The sequence below is a fragment of the Psittacula echo genome (genome assembly GCF_963264785.1).
Source record: "Psittacula echo genome assembly, chromosome: 5".
Classification (NCBI taxonomy): Eukaryota; Metazoa; Chordata; class Aves; order Psittaciformes; family Psittacidae; genus Psittacula; species Psittacula echo.
Window position 1 is genome coordinate 90,061,063 of NC_137739.1, and position 12,187 is coordinate 90,073,249.

General features: G+C 64.1%; 1 protein-coding gene across 1 annotated transcript; it reads left to right on the forward strand.

Annotated features, from left to right (window-relative positions):
- The first annotated feature begins 263 nt into the window (after positions 1 to 263).
- Positions 264 to 7,003, forward strand: VPS51 (VPS51 subunit of GARP complex). The gene is made up of 10 exons (XM_080618472.1): positions 264 to 500; positions 1,004 to 1,133; positions 1,216 to 1,362; positions 1,811 to 2,033; positions 3,212 to 3,953; positions 4,111 to 4,329; positions 5,075 to 5,296; positions 5,879 to 6,000; positions 6,344 to 6,431; positions 6,681 to 7,003. The coding sequence occupies exons 1-10, from the start codon at positions 288 to 290 to the stop codon at positions 6,939 to 6,941; spliced, it is 2,367 nt and encodes a 788-aa protein (XP_080474598.1). The 5' UTR covers positions 264 to 287; the 3' UTR covers positions 6,942 to 7,003.
- The last annotated feature ends 5,184 nt before the right edge of the window (positions 7,004 to 12,187 follow it).

Sequence of the window (12,187 nt, forward strand, 5' to 3'; positions counted from 1 at the left end):
CCCGAGGGGACCCGCTCGGCGTCCCGGGGAACCGGGGATGGGGCCGCGGGGGCTCGCAGGGACGCCGCCTGCGGAGCCGGGGCTGGGGCCGCTACCGCTGCTCACCCCTCGGGACCGCCGCCGCCTCCTCCCGCTTCCCCATCCCCGGACACAGCGGGACGGGGCGGCCCCGGCCCAGGGCTGGGACCGCCATGACAGGCCCGGCACCCGGTTGCCACAGCGACGGCGACGTCGCGGCGGAAGTGACGCTCAGGGGACGGGCCGGAAGTGCCGGAGGCGGTGGCGCGATGGCGGAGCTGGAGACGGCGGGGAGCGGTGCCGGGGGCAGCCCCGAGCCCGGCAGCGGTACCGGTACCGGCGCCAGTACCGGCGGGTGGCGGCGGCCCCATGGGCCACTCCAGCGGTACTATGGCCCCTCCGCGGCAGAGGCGGCCGAGGCGGCCCCGGACCCCACCGACATCAACGGGCCCCACTTCGACCCCGAAGTTTTCCTCACTAAGGTGACCTTTGAGCCCACGGTGACACCCCCCGGTCCCCGGGGACACCCCCTCCACCGGCACCCCCCGGCAGGGGCTCGGGGACACCCAGGTCGGGCGCAGACGAGGCCCTGGAGGAGGGCCCCTACGAAAGGCGATCCGACTGTGGAGCACGGGTGGCTCCATGGGGCGGTATTGGAGCCCATTGGACTAGCTGGGGGGGCAGGGGCAATCAGCACTCATTGGGGGCAGTTAGAGCTCCTGTGAGGCAAATGAGCATCCCAGGAAGGCCCCAGGGGGACATTTGGGGTCCTGAGGGTCTTGATAGGACTCCCTAGGTGGTAGTCAGGGCTCTGAGGGGGCAGTTGGCCATCCTGGGGGGGGCCCGAGGGGCAGGTAGAGCCCCAAAGGGGCAATCAGAGGCTCCATGGGGTAAATCAGGGTCCTGGAAGGGGAAGTTGGTTGGGGGCACTGGGGTTGGGGGCACTGGGGTTGGGGGGTTCATGCCCCTGTCCCCCCCCTCCCAGGTGCGCAGCGAGTGTCCCCTGGCCCAGCTGCTGGCGCGCGAGGCCGAGCTGGGCCGGGAGATCCGTGCCCTGGACAGCGACATGCAGACCCTGCTCTATGAGAACTACAACAAGTTCATCTCTGCCACCGGTGAGCCCCCGGGGGGGGAACGCGGGCACCCGGGGGGGTCCCGGGTAGCCAAGGGACCCCACGTGTGGCTCCTGCTCCCCAGACACCATCCGGAAGATGAAGGTGGATTTCCGGCACATGGAGGCGGAGATGGACGACCTGGCAGCCAACATGGCAGCGATCAGCACCTCCAGCGCCCGCGTCAGCGCCGCGCTGCAGGACCGGCACCGCCGCGGCGCACAGCTCGCCGGTAGGGCAGGGGGGACGGGGCAGGGGTGGGGGGCCCTGGAGGAGGCCCTGGGGGCAGATGTAGGGGTCTGGGAGGCAGATCTTGGGGCAGAGGGGATGCTGGGGGGCAAATCTTATAGGTAAGGGTAGATTGAAGGGGGTTGGAGGAGCCTTGGGGTAAAGATCTGGGGGTGATGGGGCAGAAATGGGGGCAGATGGAGGATAGATAATGGGGGTTGGGGGCTGAAGAGCCTATCCAGGGGGTGTAAGGGGCACAGATCTGGGGGTCATGGGGCAGATTTGGGAGGTTTGGGGCAGGTAATGGGGTGTTGGGAGACCCTGGAGGGCAGATCTGAGGGGGTTGGGGCAGATCTGAGAGGGCTGGGGCAGATCTGAGGGGGTTGGGAGGTCCTGGAGGGCTCAGATCCAGCTCCAGGCCCTGGCCTATGGCCCGGTCTCTCTGGCCATAGGGGTGCAGGCTCTGCTGCGGAAGCTGCAGTCCCTGGTGGAGGTGCCGGGGCGGCTGCGGCTCTGGGCAGCACCGGGAGCTGAGCCCGCCCGTGCCCTGCGCTGCCACGCGCGCGCCCGCGCCGTGCTCCGGCACTACCGACACCTGCCCTCCTTCCGCGCCATCGAGGACGAGAGCCGCGCCATCATGGCCGACCTGGCCCAGCGCCTGCGCGCGCGCCTCCGGTGAGCACCCGGGGGGGTCACTGCAGAGCCTGCTGGTGACAGCGCTGGGGAGCAGCTTTGGGGGGGGGGTCACTGCAGAGCCTGCTGGTAACAGCGCTGGGGAGCAGCTTTGGGGGGGGGGTCACTGCAGAGCCTGCTGGTGACAGCGCTGGGGAGCAGCTTTGGGGGGGGGTCACTGCAGAGCCTGCTGGTGACAGCGCTGGGGAGCAGCTTTGGGGGGGGGGTCACTGCAGAGCCTGCTGGTGACAGCGCTGGGGAGCAGCTTTGGGGGGGGGGTCACTGCAGAGCCTGCTGGTGACAGCGCTGGGGAGCAGCTTTGGGGGGGGGGTCACTGCAGAGCCTGCTGGTGACAGCGCTGGGGAGCAGCCTGGGGGGGGGGTCACTGCAGAGCCTGCTGGTGACAGCGCTGGGGAGCAGCTTTGGGGGGGGTCACTGCAGAGCCTGCTGGTGACAGCGCTGGGGAGCAGCTTTGGGGGGGGGTCACTGCAGAGCCTGCTGGTGACAGCGCTGGGGAGCACCCTGGGGGGGATCACTCTGCAGACTAATGAGAGCCATTCCACGAGCAGCCCTCTTGCAATATGGTGGTGGTCGTGGTACATTAACCCTGAAACCTACTGATAACGGTTACAGGAGACAGCTCTTCAAGGGAGGGGAATGTTAAATCTGAAGCCTAATGACAAGAGCCCCCAAGAATCATCCTAGAGAAGGGAACATTGCAGCATGTTGTTAGCTTGAGGAACCATCCCTGAAGGCATTCCAGGCCAGGCTGGATGTGGTTCTGGGCATCGTGATCTCATTGAAGATGTCCTTGTTCATTGCAGGGGGTTGGACTTAGTCTATGATTCTACTCTATGATCCCTCATGCAGAGCATTCACAGAGGAAGAGGTTCATTCTGACCACTACTGGGGTTTTCTCATGTGTTCATGGCAAAGGGATAATTCTTGAACCTTCTGAGGGGTTTTTGTTACTACTGTAAGCTCTGAAACGTGCCGTGAGTGCTTTATTACTACACCCACTGCTGCCTCTGGAGCATTAGTATCCTCCCCGCTTTGTCTCCTGAATAATTGCTGTTTACTCTGAAGCTTACTGATGGCTTCCATTACCTATTCCCTGTTTGCTGTGCCGCTAACCCCAGAGCCTCCCACCCCCCGTAACCCCTCATCTCCCCCATCCCCAGGGATGAGACCTTGGACCCCAAGGAGCTCACCGAGTGCGTGGAGATGCTGCTGCAGCTGGAGGAGCCTCCCGAGGAGCTGTGTGAGGAGTTCCTGAGCCATGCAGGAGCCCGCCTGGAGGCTGAGCTGGCGGCACTGGAGGCCGAGCTGCCACCACCCGCCCCCCCTGGCGCTGCGGCCACGCCACCGCCCGCCTCCGACATCCTGGACTTCGTGGACCGGGGCAGCTCGGCCTTCGTGGGCAGCCTGTGCCTGCTGGCGGGCTCCTACCGCAGCCTCTTCGAGGGCCGGGCCGGCACCGGGCCGGGCCGCCTGGAGGCCTTCGCTGCCGCGCTCACCGCACGCTACTTTGAGCTGCTGGAGCGGCGCCTGGCGCTGGAGCGGGGCCTGGGGGACACATCCCTGCTGGTGCGGGCGCTCGACCGCTTCCACCGCCGGCTCCGTGCGCTGCTGGAGCTGCTCCCCGCTGCCGGCGCCGAGGCAGGCGCTGCACTGGTGGCGCGGGCGGCGCGGGAGCGCGTGGACCGGTACCTGCGGGCGCTGCAGACCTTCTTCATGGGCTGCCTTGGGGACGTGCGCCAGGCGCTGGCCGCCCCCCGGCCTCCCGGCAAGGAGGGGCCCGGCCTGCCCGACCTCCTGGCCACGCTGGCAGCCTCCGTGCTCGGCCAGCTCAAGGCCGTGCTGGCCTACGTGCAGCTCTTCACCGCCAAGGACGTCGCGTTCGCCAGCCTGCCCTACTTCAAGGTGAGCTTTGGGGGGTCACGGCAGCGATGTGGGGTTGGCACAGGGCAGGATGGGGCTTGCATGAGGCAGACTCGGGGGGCTGTGGGCAACCTGGAGGCTGCCCAAGGCAGTTTCATACAATCCCAGACTGGTTTGCAACCCCTGTGCCTGCTTGCAGGGGGAGTTCTGCGTGGAGGCTGTGCGGGAAGGGCTGGTGGTGGCCTTTGTGCGCTGGCTCTGCCGCACCGCTCGCAGCTTCGCTGATGGCCCGGCTGAGCGAGGGGCCCCCGCAGCACCCCTGGCCCTGCTGCTGCTCCTGGCCCGCCTCTGTCTGGACTATGAGGCCACCACCATCAGCTACATCCTGACTCTGACCGACGAGCAGTTCCCCCCCCAGGTGAGCCCCCAAAACTGCCCCGGTTGGCCCCAAAATGGCCTTAAGGGAACCCTGACTGTCCCCAGGATGTCACAAAACGGCTCTGCATCGCCACGTCCCAGCATCTGTTCAGGACACAGTGGTGGTTACCATGTGGTGCATGGGGTCTTCCTTCCATCTGTGTCCCCGAAAACATCCCTGAGTGGACCCAAAAAGGTCTGATTCTCCCCCAGACGGCCCCAGGGGTGTCCCAGATGGCCCTACAGGCCCTCAAATACCCCCAAGTTCCTCTGTGGCATTGTGTCCAGCAAGGGGGTGGTGGTGGGGACGATGATGTGTGTGGAGGTTATGGGGATCTTCCTTCTACCTTTGTGTGCTCAAGCATCCCTGGTGGACCCCAAAATGTCCTCAAGCCCCCCCTGTTCCCTGCTGTTACCCCCACGTCCATCCAGGGTATGACCCTGGGGTGGCAGCACACATGAGAGGTCCTTACCTGGGCCAGTGTCTCCCAGATGTCCCCAAGGGGCTTCTGCATGTCCCAAAGTCCCTCAGATGCCCTGAAGATACAAGGATGGCAGCGATGCTGCTGCAGGTGGGGTGGCCTGGCTTGCATCCCATGGGGCCCTGATGTCCCTGTGCTATAGAACAGCAGACAGAGGCACAGGGGACATCCCCATGGCCCTTGTGTCCCCAGTGGTGATGATGGGGGCAGCGGGGAGGTGCGGGGTGCCCCTGCCCGTCCCCACACGCCCCGTGTCCCCCGCAGGACGGAGCGCGGGCGGTGACGCCGGGGCCGGTGCTGTGCGCGGAGGCGCGAGCCGCGGCGCAGCGGCTGCTGGACCACTACGTGCAGGCGCAGGGCGCGGCCGTGGCGCAGATGCTGCGCAAGAGCGTGGAGACGCGCGACTGGCTCAGCACCGTGGAGCCCCGCAACGTGCGCGCCGTCATGAAGCGCGTGGTCGAGGACATCACCGCCATCGATGTCCAGGTTGGGCCCACACCGCAGCCCCGGGGGGCTGAAGTCCCGTGGGGGTGTCCCTGGAGCGACCCTGAGGTCCCCATGGGGTCTTTGAGGGCTTCAGGAAGTCCTTGGAGCATCTCCACAGGGCTCCATGAAATCCTTGGCGATTACCAAGCAGGAGAGACTGAGATGAGCTCTTAGGCAGAAGCTCTTCCCTGGGAGGGTGCTGAGGCGCTGGCCCAGGGTGCCCAGAGAAGCTGTGGCTGCCCCATCCCTGGCAGTGTTCAAGGCCAGGTTGGACACAGGGGCTTGGAGCAAGCTGCTCCAGTGGAAGGGGTCCCTGCCCGTGGCAGGGGTTGGAGCTGGAGGAGCTTTAAGGTCCCTTCCAACCAAACTGTTTTGTTCTGTGATTCCCAGAGGGTTCCAGGGACAGCTGGGAGTACCAGGGCATCGAGGAAGCTGATACCCTGGAGGGTCAATAGAGGATGCCCAAGGTCCCCTTGAGGACCCTTGGAAGGGTGCCAGAGGGTTTGGAGGTCCTGGCTGGTTTGGGGAGCACTAGGGGGTACTTTGGTTCGGGATGGCAGCGCTGAGGCTGAGCTGCTGCAGGTGGGGCAGCTCTTTGAGGAGGGCGTGCGGCGGGCGCAGAGCAGTGACTCCAGCCGAAGAGCCTTCTCCGTGTACAGCAGCTCGCGGGCCCCCGGGCGCTACGCCCCCAGCTACACCCCCAGGTCAGTGCTGTGCCCCCCAGTACCTACCACAGCTTCCCTGTGACCCCCGTTGCATCCCCAGACTGTCCCCTGTGTTCCCCCACCTGTCCCAGTATCCCCCAAAGATCACTGCCTTGTGCCCCACAGTTGTCTCATCTCCCTGTGTCCTGTGTGTCCCCACATTCCCCAATTGTCCCCACATCCACTGCCCATCCTCATGTTGCCCAAGCATCCCTTCTTCCTCTGACCATCCCTGTCTGCTCCCCCTGTCCTGACAACCCTGTCCCTGTCCCCACATCCCCTGGCTTTCTCAAGCACTTGACTGTCTCTGTGGCCCTGACTGTCCTGGTGTCACCATCCCCAGTGCCCCCATGGACACCCACCTGCTCAGCAACATCCAGAAGCTCTTCTCCGAGCGCATTGACATCTTCAGCCCTGTCGAGTTCAACAAGGTGAGGATGCGGGAACATCCCCTTGTCCCCAGGGTCCCCTCCAGTCCTGATGCCCCCACAGCCCCTAACCTGCCCACCTCCTGGCTGCCGCATACCCTGTGGGACTGGTGACCAGGAGGAGAGTCTGACAGGAGCCGATGGCGTGGAAAGGGGTGTCCCCAGCCCCCCACATCCCCATGCAGCTGAGGCCTGAGGGTTCGTGCCCTGTGGCCAGCGCTGCAGCACGGTCCCCGCTGTCCCCACGCGCAGGTGTCGGTGCTGACGGGGATCATCAAGATCAGCCTGAAGACGCTGCTGGAGTGCGTGCGGCTGCGCACGCTGGGCCGCTTCGGGCTGCAGCAGGTGCAGGTGGACGGGCACTACCTGCAGCTCTACCTGTGGCGCTTCGCCGCCGACGAGCGCGTGGTGCAGGGGCTGCTGGACGAGGTGGCCGCCAGCGCCGCGCATCGCTGCCTCGACCCCGTGCCCATGGAGCACAGCGTCGTCGAGCTCATCTGCGAGCGCGGGTAGGGCACAGGGGCATGGGGGGGTGATGTGCAGGACATGGCAGCACACGGGGGGACATGGGGGGGTGATGAGCAGGACATGGCAGCACACGGGGGGACATGGGGGGGTGATGAGCAGGACATGGCAGCACACAGCAGTGCAGGACATCTGTGTCACCATGGGGACGTCTCTGTGATTGGACACACCTTGGGTCCTGCTACATATCTAGGGACGGGCCCCTACCCTGTGACTCCCCACACATACTGGGACACTCCTTGTGTCTTCCCACACACAGCAACACATGAGCACACCCCATATACCCACCCCTGGCAACGTGCAGGGACACCCCCTGCCCCACACAGGCTCTCCCCATGGCAAAGACAGCCCCAGCCCTGGTAATGCCCCACATTGTCGCCTCACCCCAGTGACAGCGTGTGCTGGCGTCCCCTTGTGCCTGGGAACACGCTGGGCACAGCCCCTTTGTCACGGTGGGGACAGTAAATAAAATGTGAGCCGTGCTTTGTGTCCGCTGCCTGTGCTTGGGGGTGCAGGGAGAAGGGGGCTCCCCTCAGTGCCTCGTCCCCATGGGGCAGTGGGAAGCGGGCAGACGTGACCTCTTCCATGAGCTCCTTTCTTCCTCTGCCAAACCCTTGCACAAACAAGGGCCCAAGGAGCATCCCAAGGAGAACGCCACTGCTGGGAAGTGCAGGGCTGCAGTTCCTGCTCCTTCACGGCACTCACCCTGCAGCGAGGCCATTGAGAGCTGGGAAGTGGACGCTGACCCCAGGCAGCAGCCAAAGCCCCCCCGGCCGGGATCAAGGGTTTAACAAGTGCAGGGCAAGGAGAACAAGTGATGTGAGAGCAGCGCCCGGCCCCGAGACAGCACCGAGCTGCGATGAAGGGACCACAGCCAGGCCTGAGCCCACTCGTGGTCCTTGTCCACACGAGAAAGCAGGAAAACCTGGGAAAGCAGCTCCTTGGGGGGAAGCTGAATGCGCTCCCCATCCACAGCCAGCTCCTCCTGCAAGGCCTGGGAAGCACAGACAGGAGAGTGCCCGGTTGCTCCTGCACTCGGGGAGAGGCCTCTCCTCCCTGCAGGCACGAGGACGAGCTCCCAAGAGCAGCACCACGGAGGTTTTCCTAAAGCTCCCTATGGAGAACCCCAAAGCAAACCCAGCTCATGGATGCCCCAACCCAGCTGCACCAGGAGAAGCAGCACAGGCTGAGGGAGAGCTGGAAATGAGGCACAAACCGGACATTCCAGAGACTCAAACCCGTTCCCATCATCATGGCATGAGGACCACATCAGCTTCCACTTTGCCACAAGGCTGAGCAAGCACCAGGCTGCAGCCCTCCCGCAGGCAGCAGGAGCTGGTGCTGTGGAGCAGGGCCATGGAGGGGGGTTATTTCCTCCCTAGCAAGCAGCAGCTCCCCCAGCTGAACCCCTCTGACCTGCACTCAGGGGCTCTTCCACCCCTGCCCTGCTGAGGAGGTGGCAACCCCTGTGCGGGGCTCACGCAGCCCTGGGTAACGGTGCTTAGGGGAAGTGCTGCAGCAGAAGTGATGCTGAGCTCGAGGGGAAGCGACAGGATCAGGGAAAGCAGAGAAACCAACCCAAACCCCCAAAAACGATGGGAAAAAGTCCATGAAATTCTGTGAAGGCGAAGGAGGGACAGAGGCAAAGGAGGGACAGAGGTGAAGGAGGGACAGAGGCGAAGGAGGGACAGAGGTGAAGGAGAGACAGAGGTGAAGGAGGGACAGAGGCGAAGGAGGCCGGGGCTGGCAGCCCGGATGCCCGCAGCTCCCTGGTGCAGGCAGAAAGCCCCGGAGCTCGGGGTCTGGATCTTGCTTTGATTGAGTCCATGGGGGGACAGCGGGACCCTCTGCCGGGCACCGGGGCAGCCTCCGTGGCACAGGGACACGAGGGACTCGGGCACAGGGTGGGAACGCCTGGCCCGGAGCGGGTGCCGCAGCTCAGGTGCGCCCTGGGACGTGCGTTTGATTGCGAGGGGTTTCCCTGTTGCGGTGTTTCTTTATCACCGCTCTTTGACCAAACTGAGCCTCAGAAAGGGCCGGAAAGACTTAAAGAGACCCAGGGAAGAAACTGCCCCAGATCACAGCTGGGGGGTGAGCAGGAAGGGAACGAGCGGCAGAGCTCACCCTGATCACAGGATCCCAGCCTGGTGTGGGCTGAAGGGGCCTTAAAGCTCATCCAGCTCCAGCCCCTGTTCCCTTCCCATTCATTCCCATCCCTTCCAGGCTTCCAAGGGGTGTTCATGCAGAGCCGCTGCCAGCTTTCTTGCACAATAGTTCCCTATTGTTTCGCTGCTCCTCTGCTGCCGTTCCCGTCCTTCAGGACCTCCCATGTGTTCGTGAGCCCCATGTTCTGATATAAATACATCTGTGTACAAAGAGGAGGCTGCTCCATGGATGGAAACAACCACCCATTACGGAAGAACATCTCCAATAGCTGCTCCCACTGCTGTCAGCCCAGTGGCACTGCTGGGACGTGGAGAACCTGCCTCCATGAACTGGGCAGCTGGATCCAATGCTGATGATCCCTGGAATAACACCAGTGCCAGCCCTGGACTCTACAGGGGTGAAGTGGGGTCAAGGTGGGGATGAGCTACGGGGCTGACCTGACAACAGCCAGTTCCTGAGCTCCAGCAGCCCAGGGGGTCCGTGCCCTGCATCCTCCCATCCCACAGGGAAAGCCGATGGATTCTGTGCTCCTTGGCGCTGGAGGAGCTCCTGCCTCACGCGTGGACCCAAAGGTGCTGCTGCCCAATTCCTTTGGGCGCCTTCTCCAGGGGAGAGCCCGGCGATGCCGGGAGGTGCTTCCTGCATGGACGGACTCCGCTCTGCAGGACCCGCACCAGGGGCAGCCCGTGGGGATGCTGCTGCTGGGCTCACGGGTGACGCTGTTACCTGCTGCTGAGCTCACGGGTGACGCTGTTACCGGCTGCTGAGCTCACGGGTGACGCTGTTACCTGCTGCTGGGCTCACGGGTGACGCTGTTACCTGCTGCTGGGCTCACGGGTGACGCTGTTACCGGCTGCTGGGCTCACGGGTGACGCTGTTACCTGCTGCTGGGCTCACGGGTGACGCTGTTACCTGCTGCTGAGCTCACGGGTGACGCTGTTACCTGCTGCTGAGCTCACGGGTGACGCTGTTACCGGCTGCTGGGCTCACGGGTGACGCTGTTACCGGCTGCTGGGCTCACGGGTGACGCTGTTACCTGCTGCTGGGCTCACGGGTGACGCTGTTACCTGCTGCTGAGCTCACGGGTGACGCTGTTACCTGCTGCTGAGCTCACGGGTGACGCTGTTACCTGCTGCTGAGCTCACGGGTGACGCTGTTACCGGCTGCTGAGCTCACGGGTGACGCTGTTACCTGCTGCTGGGCTCACGGGTGACGCTGTTACCTGCTGCTGAGCTCACGGGTGACGCTGTTACCTGCTGCTGGGCTCACGGGTGACGCTGTTACCTGCTGCTGGGCTCACGGGTGACGCTGTTACCTGCTGCTGAGCTCACGGGTGACGCTGTTACCGGCTGCTGGGCTCACGGGTGACGCTGTTACCTGCTGCTGAGCTCACGGGTGACGCTGTTACCTGCTGCTGAGCTCACGGGTGACGCTGTTACCGGCTGCTGGGCTCACGGGTGACGCTGTTACTGGCTGCTGGGCTCACGGGTGACGCTGTTACCTGCTGCTGGGCTCACGGGTGACGCTGTTACCGGCTGCTGGGCTCACGGGTGACGCTGTTACCTGCTGCTGGGCTCACGGGTGACGCTGTTACCGGCTGCTGGGCTCACGGGTGACGCTGTTACCGGCTGCTGGGCTCACGGGTGACGCTGTTACCGGCTGCTGGGCTCACGGGTGACGCTGTTACCTGCTGCTGGGCTCACGGGTGACGCTGTTACCGGCTGCTGGGCTCACGGGTGACGCTGTTACCTGCTGCTGGGCTCACGGGTGACGCTGTTACTGGCTGCTGGGCTCACGGGTGACGCTGTTACCTGCTGCTGGGCTCACGGGTGACGCTGTTACTGGCTGCTGGGCTCACGGGTGACGCTGTTACCTGCTGCTGGGCTCACGGGTGACGCTGTTACCTGCTGCTGGGCTCACGGGTGACGCTGTTACCTGCTGCTGGGCTCACGGGTGACGCTGTTACTGGCTGCTGGGCTCACGGGTGACGCTGTTACCTGCTGCTGGGCTCACGGGTGACGCTGTTACCTGCTGCTGGGCTCACGGGTGACGCTATTACCGGCTGCTGGGCTCACGGGTGACGCTGTTACCTGCTGCTGAGCTCACGGGTGACGCTGTTACCGGCTGCTGGGCTCACGGGTGACGCTGTTACCAGCTGCTGGGCTCACGGGTGATGCTGTTACCTGCTGCTGGGCTCACGGGTGACGCTGTTACCTGCTGCTGAGCTCACGGGTGACGCTGTTACCTGCTGCTGAGCTCACGGGTGACGCTGTTACCTGCTGCTGGGCTCACGGGTGACGCTGTTACTGGCTGCTGGGCTCACGGGTGACGCTGTTACCTGCTGCTGGGCTCACGGGTGACGCTGTTACCGGCTGCTGGGCTCACGGGTGACGCTATTACCGGCTGCTGGGCTCACGGGTGACGCTGTTACTGGCTGCTGGGCTCACGGGTGACGCTATTACCTGCTGCTGGGCTCACGGGTGACGCTGTTACTGGCTGCTGGGCTCACGGGTGACGCTATTACCTGCTGCTGGGCTCACGGGTGACGCTATTACCGGCTGCTGGGCTCACGGGTGACGCTGTTACCTGCTGCTGGGCTCACGGGTGACGCTGTTACCTGCTGCTGAGCTCACGGGTGACGCTGTTACCTGCTGCTGAGCTCACGGGTGACGCTGTTACCGGCTGCTGGGCTCACGGGTGATGCTGTTACCTGCTGCTGAGCTCACGGGTGACGCTGTTACCGGCTGCTGGGCTCACGGGTGACGCTGTTACCGGCTGCTGCCTGTGTCAGCCAACAGCATCCGGCAGAAACATTTTCCTGCTGTCCTATTGATCCCTTTCAGTATCCCTAATCCTCTATTGAAGGTTCTGAGCCTGATCAGTGCTGACCTTCAGGCTGTGCTTGCACTTTGCTTGCCTTTACCTCTCAGGTGCTTTTGGCATCCCCTGATTGCCAGCAGAGTGTTTCATTGGCACCACAGTAAAACATGGGGCAGGTCCCGCACATCCCGTTTGGAGGGTGAAGTGGTTGTGGAGGATTCCAGAGAAGGGGAAAGGGGGGTTATTTA

Bases quoted from the DNA above. Each gene is read 5' to 3' on its own strand.
- VPS51 (XM_080618472.1), top strand. From the start codon at position 288: ATGGCGGAGCTGGAGACGGCGGGGAGCGGTGCCGGGGGCAGCCCCGAG. The intron at 501-1,003 runs GTGACCTTTGAG...CCCCCCTCCCAG, and splicing joins CCGAAGTTTTCCTCACTAAG to GTGCGCAGCGAGTGTCCCCT. The intron at 3,954-4,110 runs GTGAGCTTTGGG...GCCTGCTTGCAG, and splicing joins CCAGCCTGCCCTACTTCAAG to GGGGAGTTCTGCGTGGAGGC.